The sequence below is a fragment of the Pteropus vampyrus genome, unplaced genomic scaffold (assembly GCF_000151845.1).
Source record: "Pteropus vampyrus isolate Shadow unplaced genomic scaffold, Pvam_2.0 Scaffold122, whole genome shotgun sequence".
In the NCBI taxonomy this organism is placed as follows: domain Eukaryota; kingdom Metazoa; phylum Chordata; class Mammalia; order Chiroptera; family Pteropodidae; genus Pteropus; species Pteropus vampyrus.
The window spans coordinates 5024001-5043437 of NW_011888903.1; the positions used below are offsets into that span (position 1 = coordinate 5024001).

A 19437-nucleotide genomic window follows, 5' to 3' on the forward strand; every position below is an offset into this window, starting at 1 on the left:
TTACTGTTATTAACATACTTTCATCTGGTTGGCCTTCTCTGTGTGCAGTATTTATGTGGTAAGTCTTAAAATACCCGGGTAAGCAAATTTTACGCTAGCAAATCTCCATAGTGATAAATATCTTCATTAAAAGGCCATTATTTAGTGGTAATGTTTAAAAAATGGCTGCAGTGTTTTTCACATTTAAATTAGAGCTGCAGGTAGTCAATTATAGGTTCTGTCATGGAGGCTTAAGTGTTATCCCCAGCTGTAAGTGGAAATAAGTGAAATATTGATACACTGCTTCTTGCTGCTATTTTCCAGGATTCTGAAGGAGTAGAAATTATGTTAGGAGTTTGTGCAAGTGGTCTGTTGATATATCGTGACCGACTGAGGATAAACAGATTTGCCTGGCCTAAGGTTCTAAAAATTTCTTATAAACGGAACAACTTTTACATTAAGATCCGCCCAGGAGAGGTAAGTAGACCCAACTTTGCACGTACGTTAGGAAGAAAGGTGCCTAATGGCAAACAAAAATTTAAACTTCCTGCTGACAAGTTCTCAACATTGCAGGACATACAGTGAGTTAGGTCTTAATGCCTAAGAGAGTTTATTAAAGTTTTGTCTAATAATAATTAACAAAATGTTCATTTTTATTATTTTATTGCCATTTTTCCCACTGCATACATTAATCGAAAGGGTTATTTTTATATATTTTAATGTAAAATACAGATTCATGAATAACGTTTAATATATTTTAAGCTGTGGTATGAAAGAATCTCTTAGTCTTAAAACCTGTTTGTGAATAAAGAATAGATTTCTTCCTATCTGTCCTGTTATGTCTCTCTGCTCTATCTGTCCTTTAAATCTAATAGCACCCTAAAATGAATAGCTTTGAGATAATGTGTATTAGAGTAAGAGATACCAGAAAGATTAGAATAAGGGATGCTGAATGTAAATTATGTAAATAATTTCCACAGCCTATTATAGTTCTACCTTTTTTTTTTTTTCAAAAAAGAGAGACGAAAAAAAAAGTCAAAATTGTTAACTAATCCTTATTTCTCGGACAAGAGCATCCATGATCAACTTAAATTTGTATCCTCCTTAATGGATTTTAGATACTAGGTAGTAAAAATCTGCTATTATCTGCTTAATAGATGATTAATAAATATCTTCATTTCTAATCAGTGTAGTTACTGTAATGGAGGCAAAGCTCTAAGATTGCAGCTCATTTATGTCTCAACATTTTCTGGCATGATATAGAATTATGTCCTGTCTTCAAAATCAATCTACCTACTGGTGGAAAATACAATTAAAATATGAGACTGTAAAGCAAGCGGTCACATTTAATATAAATGTAAAGTCATATTTGTCTCTTAAAACTGAAATAATCTATAAGCTTTTATGTATATACCTGAAATTGCAGTAATTTTAAAAATATTTCCTAAAGATTATATGTTAAACTTATAACTAATGTATATTCATTTGGAGTCATTAAACATTTATTGAGCATATATTTATTGCCAGGCACCACATTGGGCATTGGAAATAGAAAGATAAATATGACCTTGTTAAGGGACTTTCTGTTTAGCAGAGAAACAGACTTACACACTTAAAATTACAATGTTATAATACAGATGAGATAATATTCTATAGACATGGAATGAGCATAGTTGTGAGATGCCCAAAGGGAAAGTTGGAGAAATACATCAGGAGACAGTAATGAGCCATGGAAGGTTTTGAATTAGGACATGACACAACTTCATGAATATCTTGGAATGATGGATTTCTTAATGGCATTCAGCTACTTAGTAATATGATTTGATGAGACTTAAACTAGGGCAGAAGTTCTGGGAACAGAATGGAAGGAGCAAGTTTGAAAGAGACTTTAGAGGCAGAACAGTAGGTCTTAGAGACAGGATGGAAGAAGAATAAAAAGGGGAGAGAGTCCAGGATAATCAGAAGTTTTCAGCTTGCATCAGAGAAGCTGATGGAGATGATATTATTAGACAAGTGAGGAAAGGGGGGAGAATTAAAAACAAAAGATTGAAATTCCTTTGGAGAATTTTTTCAAGGGGCGATTCTTGCGTAGTAAGAAATACAAGACTTGAACAGAGTCATCAACTTATACATTTTATTGAAGGCCTTAGGCATGGAATCAGTTACCCAAGGAACAAGAGAAGTTAAAAAAAAAAGAGAGAGAGAGAGACCTTAAAACAAAAACGCTGGGCAGTACCACTTTTTGAGAGAGGAGTAGGCAGAAGAGGATCATAGAGAGATTAAGAATAGCCAGATTAAGAAAAGGAGAGTCAAAAACAGTCACGTTGACAAGGACGTGAGATCTAGGGGACCTGGTTAACCAGCAATGCCAAATGTTACAGAAAAGACACAGGGTAAAAACTAAGAAAAATGCATTGGAGTTGATAATCAGATTCTGCTGTGGCATTTAAGAGTTCAGGACCGTGTTAGGAGAACCTGGCAGGATGCAGTGAGGTAAGGAGTAAATTAGCTGAGTAGACGAGGCTTCTCTAGCAGCGAGAAGGTGAGGGGTCAGGCAGAAGCAGGCTCAAAGAAAGTTTCCTTCCCCTTTTTTACAGTCATAAGCTGAGAAGAATGAGTGGGAAGTTTTTGGTGGCAGAAGGCTCTGAAGAGGTTGAAAGAAATGAATACAAAGTATAGAGAGATAGATAAACATTTAAAAATGCTTAAAAGGAGGCCTCTGTCATCCTTGAGAGAATCTTCCTGGCTTCTTGCAACAGGAGCAAGTTGATTCTTTTAAAACTCCTGGCCTTAGCGTAGTACGTGGTACTTACTAGATACAGAATGAACACATGGAGGGTGGTTTAATTAAGATCTATAGTACTCTGGCTTGTCCATTGACTGGGTCTGTTCGACAGTAGTGATTTTTATGACTACCACTGTACACGCACATCCACAGCGAGTAAGAATTTGGGAATGACAGTTGCAGTTAAAGAAACCTGTGATATATTTCCCAAGCTCTCCCTGCTCGGTCCCTCTCAACAATCAAGAAATAGAGGTCGAGCATAAGTATACCTCATGTGCCTTGCAGAGGACCTCTCTCCTTGGTTCTTTGCCACATAAATTACTTTTGCTATCAATTATATCAGTAGTCAGGTAGTTTAGTGCTCTTTTGTGAAGCCTTTACTATTTAAGATGATTGCCCTCTGGTGGCCTGATTCATACTGTCTTCAGAAAATTAAAATAATGAATATCTGCAATAATAATATTGAAATATATTAGGAAATCAGATATTTCACCTTGAAAAATCAAATGGCTGAAGGAGTATCATCTGAACTGTACATGCTGAAAAATATGAAAATATGTTCTAATCTCTGATCTTGTATATAAACCAAGAATTGTTAGCATTTAACATGATAATCCATACTAGAATGCAGAAATAACATCAGCAATATATGATATCAAGTCATTAAATACCAAGGATATATGCATATTTCCAGACCCGATGTTAGGAGAAAATGTCATCCTAAGAATACTGTAAGCTATAAATGTTTCGTTCATTTCTGTACCTTCCAGTTGAAATCATAATGTCATGGAGAATCCATGATTATTAGGCTTAAAAACGAGATCAGGACAAATTGGTCTCTGGAAGGAATCCAGATATCCTTTTTTGCATTTAGTTTTCATAAGATCCATACCAGTACATAAAATATTTACTATATGCATAATGTGGCTGCCCATTCCTGCAGTATTTTAAGGAGATGGATATAAGGAGTTTTTTTCTCCCCTTTTTAACAAATGAATGTAGATAGCGTGAATTCTGCATATAACGATTTAGTGAGTAAAGAAAAATTTCTAGGTGGTATTATAATTTTGTAAATTATTTACTTTCCTGTTATTTCTGATTCCAAACTTGACTCTGCTCTTCAATATGTTTTTTTGAATTTAGTTTGAACAATTTGAAAGTACCATTGGCTTTAAGCTGCCAAACCATCGAGCTGCCAAGCGTTTATGGAAAGTATGCGTTGAACACCATACATTTTTCAGGTAAGTAGAGATCTTTTTTTTTTTTTTCCCTAAGGAAGAATGAGAATGATCGGAATCACATACTGAAAATGGTTATTGGGAAGAATGTAGAAGAATATTTTTTCTGGTCCTTCAAGTTTGTTGTCAATAGATTTCTTGATAAAAAATCCTAAAGGACCTTCTGACTAAATTTGAAGAATTTTCCTTAACTTGTCTTATACTTATCTGCCCCCATCTCCCCTTTCTTTTTATCTTTAGTGTCTTTTTATTGTTATTGTAGTAAGTCCAATCCACTCCTTACTATTTCAGTAATATCTCAATACCCTTGGACCCCTTTATGTGCAGACAGTACTAAGACCCTCAGATTTGTGTCCACACAATAACGATTTATCACTGTTCTCCTTCACTGCCATCACCTATTTAATTGCTCTTGGGTTTATAGTACCAGAGACTCTCCAGTTTCATGGGGTAGTAATTCTCGCTAGCCTAACCCGACCCATTTTGCTCATAGCCTCTCTGTAACATTGATAGTTGATATATACTGTGTGAATTGATTTTTTTCCTTATAAAATCAGATTTATTTAATTGCATATTGGGTGTTAATCCATTTGTTCACAAAGCACTTTACCTTTTAGAACAGAGTAAAAAGTTAGATTTCTTAATATTTGACTTAATAGTCTTTCTATTAAGTGTTTTTCCTTTAATACCTTTAGACTGTTGTTACCAGAAGCACCTCCAAAGAAATTCCTCACCTTGGGTTCCAAGTTTCGTTATAGTGGCAGAACGCAAGCCCAAACAAGAAGAGCCAGTGCGTTGATAGATCGCCCAGCCCCATACTTTGAACGTTCGTCCAGCAAACGTTATACCATGTCTCGCAGCTTAGATGGAGGTAGGCTTCACTTACTGGCCTTTAATAATCTCTGGTGGCTCCCCAATAGGATGAAACTATCATGAGCGTTTTATAAACAGATCTTCTTGGATAGTATGCAATGAAAAACCTTGTCGGCCTATGACTAAATGGCAGATTTTAACCCCACACCCTCAAAAGTACCTTTGTGAGTCTAATGTCTTTTATTGTAGATTTATATGAAATTACATAAAAGAATGGGTACTTAGGGAATGAAGAGCATAGCCTTTATAAGCTGGTATCTTGAATTTGGAGAAAGATGCTCCCGTTCTATGTATAGTAGTTAAATGCTCTGTAAGTAATTTGGTTCCCTTGCCAGCAGATCTTAAGTGATTGTCAGATTTGTCTTAGATGACTTGTTTCAGAAAAAAAAAAAAACTGTAAGTAAAATTTATCTGTTTCTAAAAAAACTTTATGAATAAAATGTGACTCTTATCAGTCAATGAATAATAGCTGATGGAAAGGATGGCATTTAAATAACAGAGCAAAGGACTCTAAGTTAAATCTTCATGGTTAGTATTAATTATACACCAGATGGACTGGGAGAGCATTGCTATGTAAATGTTCTCTGCTGTTAAGTCAAATGTGTAAGTAAAACAGGAAGAGAATCACTTAAATAACATGTTTAAGAAATGGCGTAATCATGAGTTTTCAGCAGGTTTTGTTTTGTGTGACAGTTTTGTATTGTATCTATAGTTACATGCACATGTGCCTTCTGCTACAAGTCACGACAGCTATAGTAATACTTAAGTAAGGAAGCAGGCCATGGCCAGACCTCTGTCTTCTAATTCAGAGCACCTAGAGATTAGTTGTTTGATGGAAGACCTGTCTGGTGCACATAAAGAGTTAGAAGTTTCTAGTATGTACGTGTGATTTTAATAATAAGCAAAAACATAAACAAAAATAAGTAACAGTTACAAGTATCTGAGATTACCATCCTCCTTACCTTTTTTGCCACCACTTGCCATGGTCTCAGTTCTCCCTTTCTCTCACCATACTCCAGAGTGGTTGGTGGCTCAATATACTCCCTGAATCTTTTGCTTAAAATAATCGTGTTTTTCTAATGGAAGACGTTATACACAGTTTATAGAAGAAGCGAACATTGTATTTTTAGTGCTCTATTATGTATGTTACTAGTGAAGTAGAAAGAACACATACTTGGTGTAGATAAATCCAAGCTGAAGTCCAGGCCCTTTAGCTATGAAGTAGTTGGTGAATTATATTAACTCCCACTGTCTGGGTTTTAGTCATCATCCATAAAATGGGAGTAAGGTCACCCCGATAGGGTTGTTGCAATGACTGAATAAGACATATGTCAAAGCACTCTCGTTATAGGTGTAATCATGATTATCTCAATAATTATATTGATAATTATCCTTATAGGCTTTTGTCAGCCGACCCAGGAAGCTGTTACCATTCTCTGTCTTCTAAGAGTTTCCTGTTTTCAGAATATCTACCTTAGAGCCAAACTTTTGTCATAAAATGTTTTTAGGACTGTTTTGAGGTGAATTAAGATATTGACATATCTGTGTTCACACTGAAGCTTTTCTTCTGGCGTTGTCTCACTCTTCTTTCTCCTTCAGAGAATCTGTAAACTGTGTAGTCACTAAGTCAGTGTTGGAGGATCTTTTGTAGAATCACTCCTTTTTCCCTGAATACTATCTACTTTATTCAGTGATGTGTACCCAAGGGAACACATTTATCGTGAATGTTGTTTTCCTTATGGCCTTTTGTGTAATAATGATTGCTGAGAAGACAGAAGACAATCGTGAAATAAATGTACTAATATCATGCTGTCTCTTCCTCCCTGCCCAAAAGTGATGTTAGTATGTGTTGTCTCTCACTCTTTGGGGTCCTGATAATTCTAGTATGTTTTCTGTGCTGCTGACCTGGGGGCTCTGGCTGCATGTTGGAATATAAACTGCTTTCTGCAAGGTTGCTTCTTATCTAGAACAGCCTAACTGGCCCATTAGGAAACCGTGTTTCATGTGAGCTTTTTCATCAGAATAACCACATATAAAATATCTTAGTGAAGGTATTTTAGTGAAATGGTTTACTATTAAAAAGATTTTAGGATCTTTTCTTACATTTATGTTTTAAAATTCCTAAAACATGAACACAGATTATATTTTGCCCATGATTAGCTACTGTGAATTGGAAAAGCAGCAGTTTTCAGTTTCAATAAATATTATGATACCTAAAACCCAAAATAATGAGTACTGAATTTTAAAAAGTTCACTGAATCAGGTATCTCTTTCACTAAGACATTTTAGCTGTGATGAAAGGCTCTATCTTGTATCTCTTACGTTTGCATGCTTTGCCTTTGCATGAATTTCATTAGCAATGTTTGTCTTGTTTTCCCAAAATATTAGCGATGAATGAATACATGCATATCATGGTAGATATGTATGCATATCTTTTTAAAGTGCAGTAGAAATTAAAACATTTCTGCACTTTAGTTGAATGGAGTTGCCATCTGAATTTTATATAATCTCTGCTAAGATGGTTAATTTTCACTGTTACCCATGTGGTTTTCACATTGTAGACTTTTCAACCATTATTAATAATAATAATTGAAAAAACATTTCAGTGCTCCTTGGAGAATGGCACTTCTAAAAATACATTCGAAGTCAAATGTAGTATATCAGTTGTCTACTGAAAATACTTGTAGTTGTAGAACTTGCCACTAAGTGTCTAGTGCCGATGCCCAGCCAGTTACTTTGTGGGGTAACAGGCTCAGTGGCAGCTCAGCCTCCCTGACACACATCCTCACCATAGATCCTGAGAACGGATGAAAATTATTCTAGTGGCTTCATGAGATGAGCATTTAAATCCTTTTAAAAAGCTAATGTAGTTGAGATAGAAAGTGGGTTTATGATAGCCTTTAGATGAAGGTACCTGCAGCACTGACTTGTCTTTTGAAGACAAATGGTATTTCGTGGGGGTACTTTTTTTTGTAACGGGACAGTTGGTGGTGTGTTTATCAGTCTTCTGGCTTAACTATTTCAGACTTTATTTCTTCAATTGTATTTGCTTTTAGCGTCAGTGAATGAAAACCATGAAATATACATGAAGGATTCTGTGTCTGCTGCAGAGGTTGGTACTGGCCAGTACGCCACAACAAAGGGCATCTCCCAGACCAACTTGATCACTACTGTGACGCCAGAGAAAAAGGCTGAGGAAGAGCGTGATGAGGAAGAGGACAGACGGAAAAAGGCAGAGGAAGCAACGCCTGTTGCAGCAATACGGCACGAGGGAAAGGTATATCTCCCAGGCTGCCTCCTAGAGCTTGCTCAGACTTTTGAGAACTACTAACTAATACTAAGGATATAAGCCAGCAATGTGTTTAGACTTAAGCTAATTCATATTTCAGCATTAGTCACATTCATATTGTCAAATTTTAAATTATTTCCTTTGTCAACATTTTTCCTCTGAAAGATTCCTTTTTAACTTCTTGAGCATTTTTATTTTAACAACTGACATGCTATGTAAGACTTTCAAAAGCTGTCCTGTCTGTATTTCTTAAAAGTACGTTTAATGACATATTACACTTTTCTGTTTGGGCTCACACTTCAGAACTGTCACTAAAGCTATTTTCTTGATTTCTGGCCCCATTCTCCTACTCGAGTACTGTATATTTTTCTAGATATACAGTAGGATTACATTGCATTCTTCTGATTGTAAGTAACTGAGTGATTATAGTCTGTGTATTTATACACTGTTTCCTCTCTTAGTCTTATGATTATAATCTAATCATCAAAGTAGCAAGTGGACATGTTTTAGAAAATGATATTAAGGCAGAAGGTTGCCAGGTAAGACGGAAAGTGAATTTGGCAGCTATTTCTCTAAGGTGTTTTTTTCCCCATTAAATTTGCAACTTCATTTCACACAAAATTCCATTTATTTTTAAATTTCACATGATTTCTGGTGATCCAGAACTATAAAGCCACTTTTTAGAAAAGTAAAAGTTTAAAAATACACAACCTACTTCTAGTGAGGGGTTTTGTATGTAGCAGAGCAGCTCCCTAAAAGTCAGAAAACACACTGAGAGGTTTATACATAATAATAATGGAAAAACAGTGGGTCCTACGATGCACACAGTGCAGAGTGAAAGAAAATAGCAGAATAAAAATGCTATATACTTTACAGGCTATGCTAAAACTTGCATAAATTTGATTCAAAATGTTCTTTTGCACATGGGCTCTTTAAATATAGACTTATGTGACAGGTACCCACCACCTGGGAGACTATTGAAAACTGTTCTTTTGACAAGAATTTAACAATGAAAGCTAAATGTGTAGATGAAGAAACTTATTGTTGTTGTAGTTACATTGGGATATTCCAAATGACCCAGTCCATCATTTTTTTAAGATAAAATTATTTGCCAAACAGGATAGGAAATGACAGCAAGAATATTTGTATCACTGGTGCTCTTAAAATGTGCTTTGTTCTGAATTTTGTTTTTACACGGTTTCAGTTAAGTCAAGGAAGGTTTTAAATAGGACATGAAAAGAAAATAATATAGCTGAACAGCAAATGTGTTCCATGATTTCTTGAAATCACACATGCCAACATACGATTCTCATGGATGAATAAATATCATTAAGTGGCACATAAAAGTAAATGACTTTTAGTTTGTTCCAAGGCAGTCTCACTTTATTTGATTTTAAAAGATCAGCAAGTTGTTTATGTAGCATGTAGCATGAAACGATTGTTACTCAGTGCCATTTATGCCATGGAAAAATAAAAAGACAAAGAAGATTGGGACTCTTACAATCTGAGTCGCTGAGAAGCCAGCACTTTAACCCAAAAGTGCTTCAAAAGGGTTGTGGCTGAGACCAAGTGCTAAAGTAGGTCGATGGCTTTCTTCATTTTCCACAGTGCAAAGATGTCTTTTAAAAACCTTATTAATGTGCAGCATGGACGATTAAACCTTAATTTTATTCTCCATCTTCAAAAAGAAATGTAGAGGGCACTCATTTTTTAAACAAAATAAAAATGTGTTACTGAAAATTGTCATTAGAATTAGATAACTGGTCCCCTACTCCTTAGAGAGAAGGCGTATTTCCCAGCAATGATCACCTCAGTGACAGGGCGGCCTTCTGCCACTACGGGAACAATTGTCTGCATGCAGAAGTCAGCTTGTAACTTCTGTATTATTCGCAGTTGAATGAGATTTGTGCAGAGCCTGGTTTAAAACACAGTGTTTAACGTCACATGTGAGTATTAGGAAAAGACATACTTATCTAATACTAAGGATACTTCTAAATTCAGATGTATCCATGATACAATTTTATTTGTGCATTTTCTGACACTTTGTCTATAGTTACCAAGTCAGGATGGGATAACCTCCACAAATTTCCATGCTATGAGATCACTAGGCAAAACACAAATATGTGTACACACACATACACGCACACATACACACACCATACACAGTGTCACAGAAACTAGCAAAAGTCTAATTATGTTTAGGTTGCATGAGACCTCATCATCTTGAGTTCCCTGGGCAGTAGCAGCTTCATTGCTATGCACACATCTTGTTTGGGGCTTGCTTGCTTTTCTTCTTCCCCTCTTTGCTCACCAGCCCTCTGTCACCTGCAGAGGAAACCGGCCGTGGTCATTGAGACTGTCAGGGCCAGAGAGAATTTAAAGAGCCTCACTTTCCCTACAGAAGCCTGAGCTCATTGGGGAGCACATTTGTGGGAATAGCTGCCTTTATCATTCTCTTAAGAACCCAAACCCCAGGAGGGTTAAACATACCATTTACCTGCTTTAAAAACAAAAACAAAAACAAAAACAAAAACTCAGAAGGCTGGAAAATTGTATCTTTCTATTATTTATGGACCACAAGTAATACAAAGTAAATATTTATAAACCATATTATAAGAAAACACATTCTTTTTGCTAGTTATCTTGTTGAAACCACTGATTGGAGTTTAGGCTTCTTTTAGATCATGGAAAAATAAGCCAATATAAGAATTTCAAAGGAACCTCGATTTTTTTGTGGAGAGTGAGACTTTCTAAAATGCTAATTGTTAAGTTCCTCAATTGAAACTGCTTATCAGATAGGAGTGGGGCCAGAAACTTCTTAATTCGAAAACCTACCTGTTTCGAATGTAATTAACTAACCAAGGAAAGGTAATGCTAGAGATTAAATAATCAAAATTTGGATTCGATTTAATTTTTAATCCAACTGAATGATAGTAACAGATCTGTTAGCTGAAGATCAGGAAAAGTTATTGAAAGTCTTAATTGTAAGTTACCAGCATTATGTTTGTTCTCAAAACCCTAAAACTTTCTAGAGCTGTTGATCTAAACAAAAATTTTGGATCATGTGAAACATGTAGAATTTGAAACTGCCCGTAAATATCTTCTGTTTTGAATTTTTTAAAAAGCTCACCCGAGATTTGATGGTCTTTTTGGTGGGAAAATGGTAGCCAGTTGTGGCAGTGTTGGCATGCAGCTTGAGTACTTTAAAATTCATTAACAACCCTAGTCTAAAATTCTTGTTTTACAATTTTATATTGATACACATAAGAAAATTAACTAATTGCAGTTTTCTTTTTGTCCTTTTGCATCTCTGTTTGCTGCTTTCTGTCTCTCCCTGTCTCTTTCATATCAGTCACCTGGGCTTGGCACTGACTCATGTCCCCTTTCCCCCCCATCAGACCATTGTACCCCTGCATCTCCCACAGAGCTCCGTAGGAGGTGTAAGGAGAATGACCACCAACCTCCAGGCCTCGAGCCATCTAAAGACACCGTGCCTGTCCACGGAGAGCCCTCCGTGGACTCTGAGGGCAAAGGGAAGCCATATCTAGGGGACCAAGATGTAGCTTTTAGCTACAAACAGCAAACTGGCAAAGGGACCACCCTGTTCTCCTTCTCCTTGCAGCTCCCTGAGTCATTCCCTTCTCTTCTAGATGATGATGGGTACCTGTCTTTTCCCAACCTGTCTGAAACCAACCTCCTCCCCCAGAGCTTGCAGCATTATCTCCCCATTCGCTCCCCCTCCCTCGTGCCCTGTTTCCTCTTCATCTTTTTCTTTCTGCTCTCCGCCTCCTTCTCAGTGCCATATGCCCTCACTCTCTCCTTCCCTCTGGCTATGTGCCTCTGCTACCTGGAGCCCAAGGCGGCCTCCTTGAGTGCCTCACTAGACAATGACCCGAGTGACAGTTCAGAGGAAGAGGTGTGTACCTCGGCATAGAACACACTTCCCTGTCGTGGTCGGGGCTTCGGTCCGCAACAGTGTTAGACGGCTGCTGCGATAGTGGTCCTACTTTCAGAGCCTCATTTATTGTCTGTGCCAATCTGTGAAGAGGTTTTGTGTGTTGGGAAGTACAACCCAGCCCCAGGGTTAGGCACAATGCCATGTGGATGTAGCAGTCTGAGCCCAGCCTAGAATCATTCTGCTACCCACTAAATTACATGGGTGGTGAAGGACCCAGCCGGAAGTCAATTCTAAATAACCTGTTAGCCTTGCGAAAAACCAGGGTGTTAAGCTAAAGGTTTTGTTCAGTTACCATTTAACAAAGTAAATTGCACATGAGACAGATACATAACTTTCAACAAGATTTACGGAGTGTTAAACAAAACGTACAGCCGGTCCTCAAATAACATTGTTTTTGTTCAACATCTTTTCCTTATAGCATTAATAAGATGCTGTAGGAATTTAACTCTTGTTTACCTCATTTAGCCTATGTTAGATTGGTTTCGTTACATGTCGTTTCATTTAAAGTCACAGAACCCACCAACAACGTTAAGTGAGGACTTACTGTATCCTGATATCATGATAGATAAATGCTACTTGAGGTGAGGTGGGAGAGAACACTGCCATGGGGGGGAGGGGTGTCATTTTGTAGCTTTACAAAATCGTAGATGCCCCTTCTCCCTGGGGATCCTGAAACGTCCCTACTCCTGCCTTCTGTTACTGCCAGACTGTCGTCATTACTCACAGAGGTGAGCCAGATCCCACGGGTGTGTTAGGTTTAAGCAGTTTAAAATACTTGCATGACATCAGTCATTGGTAGGGCCAGAAAGAGGATCAGAAAGAACTGCCATAGAAATGATACCAGTTTTCAAACACAGTCAGGAAAAGACTCACTTAAGGTTTCTATACATTGTAAATATGGGCTGAAATTTCATCAATACTAGCTATGCCAATGCATACATTGGATGGATTCTCTCAAATCCATCATGAGCCAAAAACCCACACACATTTGAACAGTTTGGAAAGGCCAGGGAAGTTGGATACACCTTTGTGGCTCTCAGCTGGGCAGGTGTTTAGTGGGGAAAGGACTTAAGCCTTCAGCCTCCGTCTGTGAAGGCATGCCACCTGTATGTCTCCACCTCTGAGACACTGGGTGAGTTGACGTTTTAGCCAGCAGTTTTTCCTCTTAGTTGCTCTCCTGTCCCACCACTCCATAGCTGTGTAAACAGCCCAGCAGTTTTCCTTTGACAGACTTTAAATAGAGCACAGGGAAAAAGCACAGAAGCTGCCAACAGAGGCTCCTGGCTATCACCTACCCTGCTGACCACATCTCTCCCATGCTACTCCAGCTCTTCTGTTCCCACAAAAGAAGGGTTTTGTGGCAGGAGACAAGCCCAGTACTCCTAGCATTTAAAAAAAACAAAAAAACAAAAAAAAAACTTACAAAGTCAAAGTGACACTATTAAAAGGAAAGAAAGTCTTTTCAGTTCTATGCTTAACTAGAAATCATGTGAGCTGCACCTGTGAGTACATAGTATTGCAAGTGTGTAAGTATCTACATTTAGTGGTATTATAACCATTTCTTTGCAGCCAAAGGAAAAAAATGGGAATGGTTTTGCAGATGTTTCAAATAAAAGTTAAAGCTTTTCAATTTGATATTGCAGAAGAGCCCTTTTCCAGGATCTTGAGTCATATATGACTTAGTGTGTATATATATATAGAAAACTAGTTTTCTCTTAAAATATTTTATGTATATAGAAAATATTTTAAGAGAAAACTAGTTTAAATCTTAGGCTTTAATAGCACTATTCCTCACAGTGGCAACATTATTAAATAATGTAGGGCTAGAACATACAACAGTTAAGAACACAATCTTATCTACAAAGGCTATTTATAATAATAGCTTGTTTCTAACCTGGACCTATATTTTTCCATTAGCAGTGGAGTTAAGTCATCAAGATAACAATGCAAAAAGATTGCCATTTTTTGCTTTTCTGAATTCTAAATAACTGAACGTATGTGTAGCAAACCACACAGATCTTGTGCCTAATCCAGGGTATACATCTTGTAATCAGTGCATGAGAATTAATGTTAAACTTGGGCATGTCTGCATTACATTGGCAAAACAAATCACAGCAGTACTCATTGCAAGCCAGTGACCACGGGACTGGAGCTTCCCAGTACATGACTCTCCTTGTTATTGCAAACCTCTCGGACCGTGAACCAGCTCTGGTCATGGCAGCCTTCTCAGCTGTCCGCTGTAGCCTCGGTCAGCCATGGCAGCTCTCCTAACACAAGCCTCCATATTTGGCCATCTGTTCAATGTCATCTCTTAATGCCAAGTGTTAAGAACTGTGCACTCTAGTTCAAGCTGAGCTAGAGAACTCATATGTAGGTCATTCAGTTAAAAAAATATAGTCATTTGTTTACATGGCCTGTTTCATTCTCTTGGCCTCAAGCACTTTGGCAGCTAAACTGGACGACTTCATAACATACAGATCAGCTCTGTGACTTTGGTTTTGCAAAAGCATTAATAACCATAATTCTTTTTAAATATTTTATCATCACCGCTTACATTTTTCACATATTGTGGTGGCTTAATGAGTTTCAGCCTTTCTCAGGAGTGAACCCCAATGTAGAAAGGCTTAATCAGTTCCAACTATAGAGCTGTTGACCAATGATATTTTTTCTTTTGTACTTTCAGAATGGTCAAATAAGAAGGGGCAGAATATCAAATTACCTGTGAGATGAATTTAGTTCACCATACCATAGAATGTAATTATATGTGAATTTCTGAGCAATTTTTATGATGCAAAAAAAAAAAAAAAAAGATGGATTCACATTTGGAGGAAAAACTTGATAACTTGATTTTAACATTTTAAATTGTGTTAACATAGTATTACGTGATAATTAATGATGTGCTATACATTTTTCAGTTTTGTTTAGTCATATTATATAAATGACAATTGCTGTCCAAGCTTCTTTATTCAGCCTTTACTACCCTATTTCTTAACTATTTATTGACCAGGAACTATGTTTTTGAATGTCTGACTGACTAGATGCTAAGTAGGAATTTGAAGGAGTTTAGATAGGGCCTAAGCTATTTGTGTGGTAGGAAAAATGAGTAGTTATAATTATGTAACATATTACTATCAGTATATTACAATTATCAGAGTTATTTTTAGCTCTGTGTGTGTCAGACATTGTATAAAGCATTTAGTATCCATTACCTCATTGGTTAGGGCTATTTTCCCCACTTTACCTGGAGGAAATTGGGATTAAAATACAAAACAAGCCCAGTGTGTCACAAATTTGTAGCAAAGATTTGAGCTCATGTCATTTTGACATCAGACTCCTCATTCTTCACTACAACTGTAATCTAAAACTAAGATGCTTGGAAAATTACCGATGTAAATTTTAAAGCCATAGAGAAATAATCTGTATAGGAGGAGAAATGCTTTCAAGAACTTTTGAAATCTTTAACACGACTAGTTAGCACACTGAGCACGGTCATTCTTATTTGTTCTTGAAAGCCTAAGATATTGAGTTATTCTGGACATTTGAACAATATCCTGTCTCTTCTTAATTCAGACTGGCCTTTCTTTACCAACCTACTGAAAATTATTTTCCAGATAGACATGGTAGCAATTTGCCAAAATAGCGACCCCAGGCACACCATTGCATGAATTCCAACCCCTTTGCTTTTAGGAATATATAAAATGAAAGTTTGGGATAATGCCAGGAAATCAACCTAGCCAGAGTTACGTGAACATAAACAACACTGCCCTACTCTTCCCTTCTTGACATTTCTTGTTTTTGGGGCGTGAGAGATCATTTTAAGAGGCAGATTCACAATCTTAGAGCCCCTGGTTTTGATGTTTGTTTTCTAAATATTAATCACACGTCTTGCTCAAGAGAATTTTAATAATGCTTAGTTGATATTTGTGGAAGGAAAGTCAGTTAATATCATATGAGTATTTAGATGTCCCAATTTCCGTGGCTATGGCTCTACTCTCCTCCAGAGAAAATATTTTTTGTTTTAAATCATAAACCTTTGAAATACATTAAAAACCAGTCCTGAAATTACTATTATAATTCTCCCCTGAACACCTAGGCTCTGTCAAATGCTGTGCTTTGTTTTATTTGTTTCTAAGTAGATGTCTCTCTCTTTCTCTCTTTTTTTAAATAGTTATTATTTGCTTCATTTGAATGGGTTTCTTTTGGAACAAGATGCTTAAATATATACTTTGATGTACCTCTTCATATTGGAGGGTGGGGCAAAATGAACACATTATATAGTCTTAAAAAATAGTTAGCAATGCTACTTGAAAATTGAGTTACATTTTTCATATATAAAACATATGCCTGTGAGTCACTGGCATGTGCTTTTTATAATTAATAGGTAATGCAGACAGCCTGATGGTCATAAATGAATGTAAATGATCAAAATGTTATAAATGAGGGGCTGAAAGTCCAGTGACTGTTATAGTAGCTTTTTATTTAAATTTACATTTTAATTTACCTTTCAAATGTGTGAACTATTACTAGAATAAGAAACATATATAAACATTGATTTTTTTTTTTTTTTGCATTAAACATTTTTAGAAGATCTTCCAGGGTCTTAGTTAAAAGGGGGGGAAAGAAAGACAAATTGGTTTTCCCGAGACATGAAACCAGACGGGTCAGCTCGGCTAATGCAGTTCCTGTGGTTCCCGCAGGCTGTGTGCGCCTCTGGTCTTCCTCTGAGTGGCTCTGCTGATGAAACTTAGCTCTGGCCTTTCTTTTGCTTTTGCTTGAACCTGCATTCTTGTGGGAAGGTAGTATGATTCAGACCACAGAAAAAAAGAATGAGCTATTTGGCCCATGCCATAACCTATTTAACCAAATGGGTTTGTTTTCTATTTCTGCCTTCCTCCTGGAACCTGATCACATCTGTGATCAATAGACTGACAGCGAGCGCACGGATACTGCTGCTGATGGAGAGACCACCGCCACTGAGGTTGGTATAATAACCGAGGGTGGCTAGTAGTTACCTAATGAAAATGCTGTGTGTGTGTAGGAGTGGCGGGGGACTCTATATTGAAGAACTTTGCTTATTAGCTTTTAAAGTGGAGATAAATTCTAATTTTAACAGTGCGAATTAAATATATTCTATTGCCTAGAACAGGGGTTCTCAAACTCTGGCCTTCATCAGAATCTTCTGGAGGGCCCCATCTTCCTGTTCTCTTCAGAAGAATGTCTGGGGTGGGAATGGAGAATTTGCATTCCTAATGAGTTCCCAGGAGATGTTGACTGTCAATTTTAGAATCGTATTTGGCTAAACTGATACTTTTTTAAAAAAAGTGTTCACCTATCCCAAATGAGAGGCAGTTTTTGTATGCAAGCTGCGATGAGTGGAGAGGAGCATCATAACTAATTTAATTAGCTTATTGATTAGATACAGATATTTATTTAGCTCCCAAATGGTCAAATAATACTTGTTAAAATAGTAAGACTTCTCTTAACTTATTTTTGTAGGTTGGATATAGTATAAGTCACTCAAAAAATTGAATTCTCTAAGGAAGAAAAATTAACAAATAACTGTTAGTACTTTATTGAAAAAATGTGATCATATGGAAGAGTGATAGGAGAGAGACTATGCTATTATGTATCCTCTATTAAATCTAGGGTACATTAAATATGTGCATACATGTGTGGCTTATATTGTTTTTCAGATCTTCTCTACCAATAACTAATTAAAATTTCTGTTAAAACAATATTTATCTATAGTAATGAAAGTCAATATATTTATTTCCTAAAATGCTGGCAATATTTGTTTTTTAACTTAGTGATAATTTTTACTTACACTTGTTTTTTACATAATAATAACAATATTTTCTAGTTGGGTATTTAGAAAGAACTAAAAATATTGAAAATATCTTCAGAAAAACATTTCAAAATGGAGTTTTAAGTTTCTGCCTTTGGAAATGCCAGGGTTCAGTCAAAATCATAATTTTTTAAGTTAAAAATAATATTGTAAAACTATTTTTCAGATTCCTTTAAGCAATCATATGTAAATTTATTAAAAGTTAATTTTCTATGCCACAATATAACAAATTACATCTTGATTTTATAAGAATTATTAGTTACATGTAGCTACATGTTAACGCATTTACTAAATTTCATTGTAATTCTAAGTGCTATAAATGAAAAATACTCTAATAATACTTTAAGTTTATATAGTAATTTAAAGTTTTGTTGTATAACATTTGAGGCATGCAAACAAGTACATGTAACATAGTAGGTTGTGAGGCTTAAAAATAGAAAATGAAGAGCTGTGAACTCACCTTACACTTATAAAATACCCTATTGCTAACATGGTGTTAGAGTTAGTTACCTGTGTGCTCACTAACACTTGGTAAACAGTTTCCTTTATTTTATTTCAGGAGCCAGAATAACAGTAGTTCAGAGTGGGGCATTCCGGGTAGACAGTCTTGTCCCCTTTGGCAGATAAGGAAACTGAGACCCAGAGAGACTGATTTGTTTATGGCCACTTGCTCAGGCATCTCCTCTCCTCGCCTGTAATTTTACTCTGGGCCTCCTCTGCAGCACAGGGCCATAAAACAGAGGTCCTGGGTCACAGTGCCTTAGGGAAGAAACGCAGCTTTACGACCGCATGCACATGTGGCTTGGCTTAGCTACCTAGTTTTTGGTACTCAGATAGCAGTCCAAGGATTAGACGGGTCCTTAAAATTCGAAAAGTAAAGATAACAAAGTGGCTTTTAGATGAATTCATTGTAATTTTTTAAACCTCAAAAATTATCCTGTCTGCATTTTTTAAAAATGAGGTTAATGTTGATGGTAGTTGATTTTTTTTTTTTTTTAATTTCCTTACTTGCTCCATATCTGCCTTCTCCCTTCCTAAATTGCTTAAGTGTATGGAGTTCAAGAAGTTCCACATTCCAAGAAATTTTTAAGTATGGGAACCTCTGTGTTAAATTCTTTGAGCTTTAGTTCTCTGGTCTACAAATCAGGGATAATAATAGCTAACCTCATAGGATTATTGTGAAGATTCATACATTACAAGGGAGGTCTCGCTATTGGGAAATCATAAACATTCTTATGAATTTTAATTTCAATGGGGCTCCTCACACTTCCTGAAACATTTCTAGTGTTTACTAAGGACAGCTCGCCAAGCCCTTGCTATCACCTCCCAAGCACATGTCTGCACTCATCACACTTGGAATTCTCCAGGATAAAGTGGGAAAGATTCACTGAGCAGGGACTCTTTTGCTCCTATATCCTTATTGTTTCATAATTTGTGTGTGAGAATGTTGTGGTTTGTGTTTAAGAATGA

General features: G+C 36.5%; 1 protein-coding gene across 1 annotated transcript in view; it reads left to right on the plus strand.

Annotated features, from left to right (window-relative positions):
* The window catches only part of EPB41L3 (erythrocyte membrane protein band 4.1 like 3), a 96572-nt gene that overhangs the window by 61281 nt on the left and 15854 nt on the right, over nucleotides 1-19437 (plus strand). The window contains exons 9-13 of the mRNA XM_023534187.1: nucleotides 304-456; nucleotides 3908-4005; nucleotides 4698-4873; nucleotides 7932-8152; nucleotides 17047-17100. Coding sequence (XP_023389955.1) covers nucleotides 304-456; nucleotides 3908-4005; nucleotides 4698-4873; nucleotides 7932-8152; nucleotides 17047-17100 — 702 coding nt within the window. The remainder of the gene's footprint in view (nucleotides 1-303; nucleotides 457-3907; nucleotides 4006-4697; nucleotides 4874-7931; nucleotides 8153-17046; nucleotides 17101-19437) is intronic.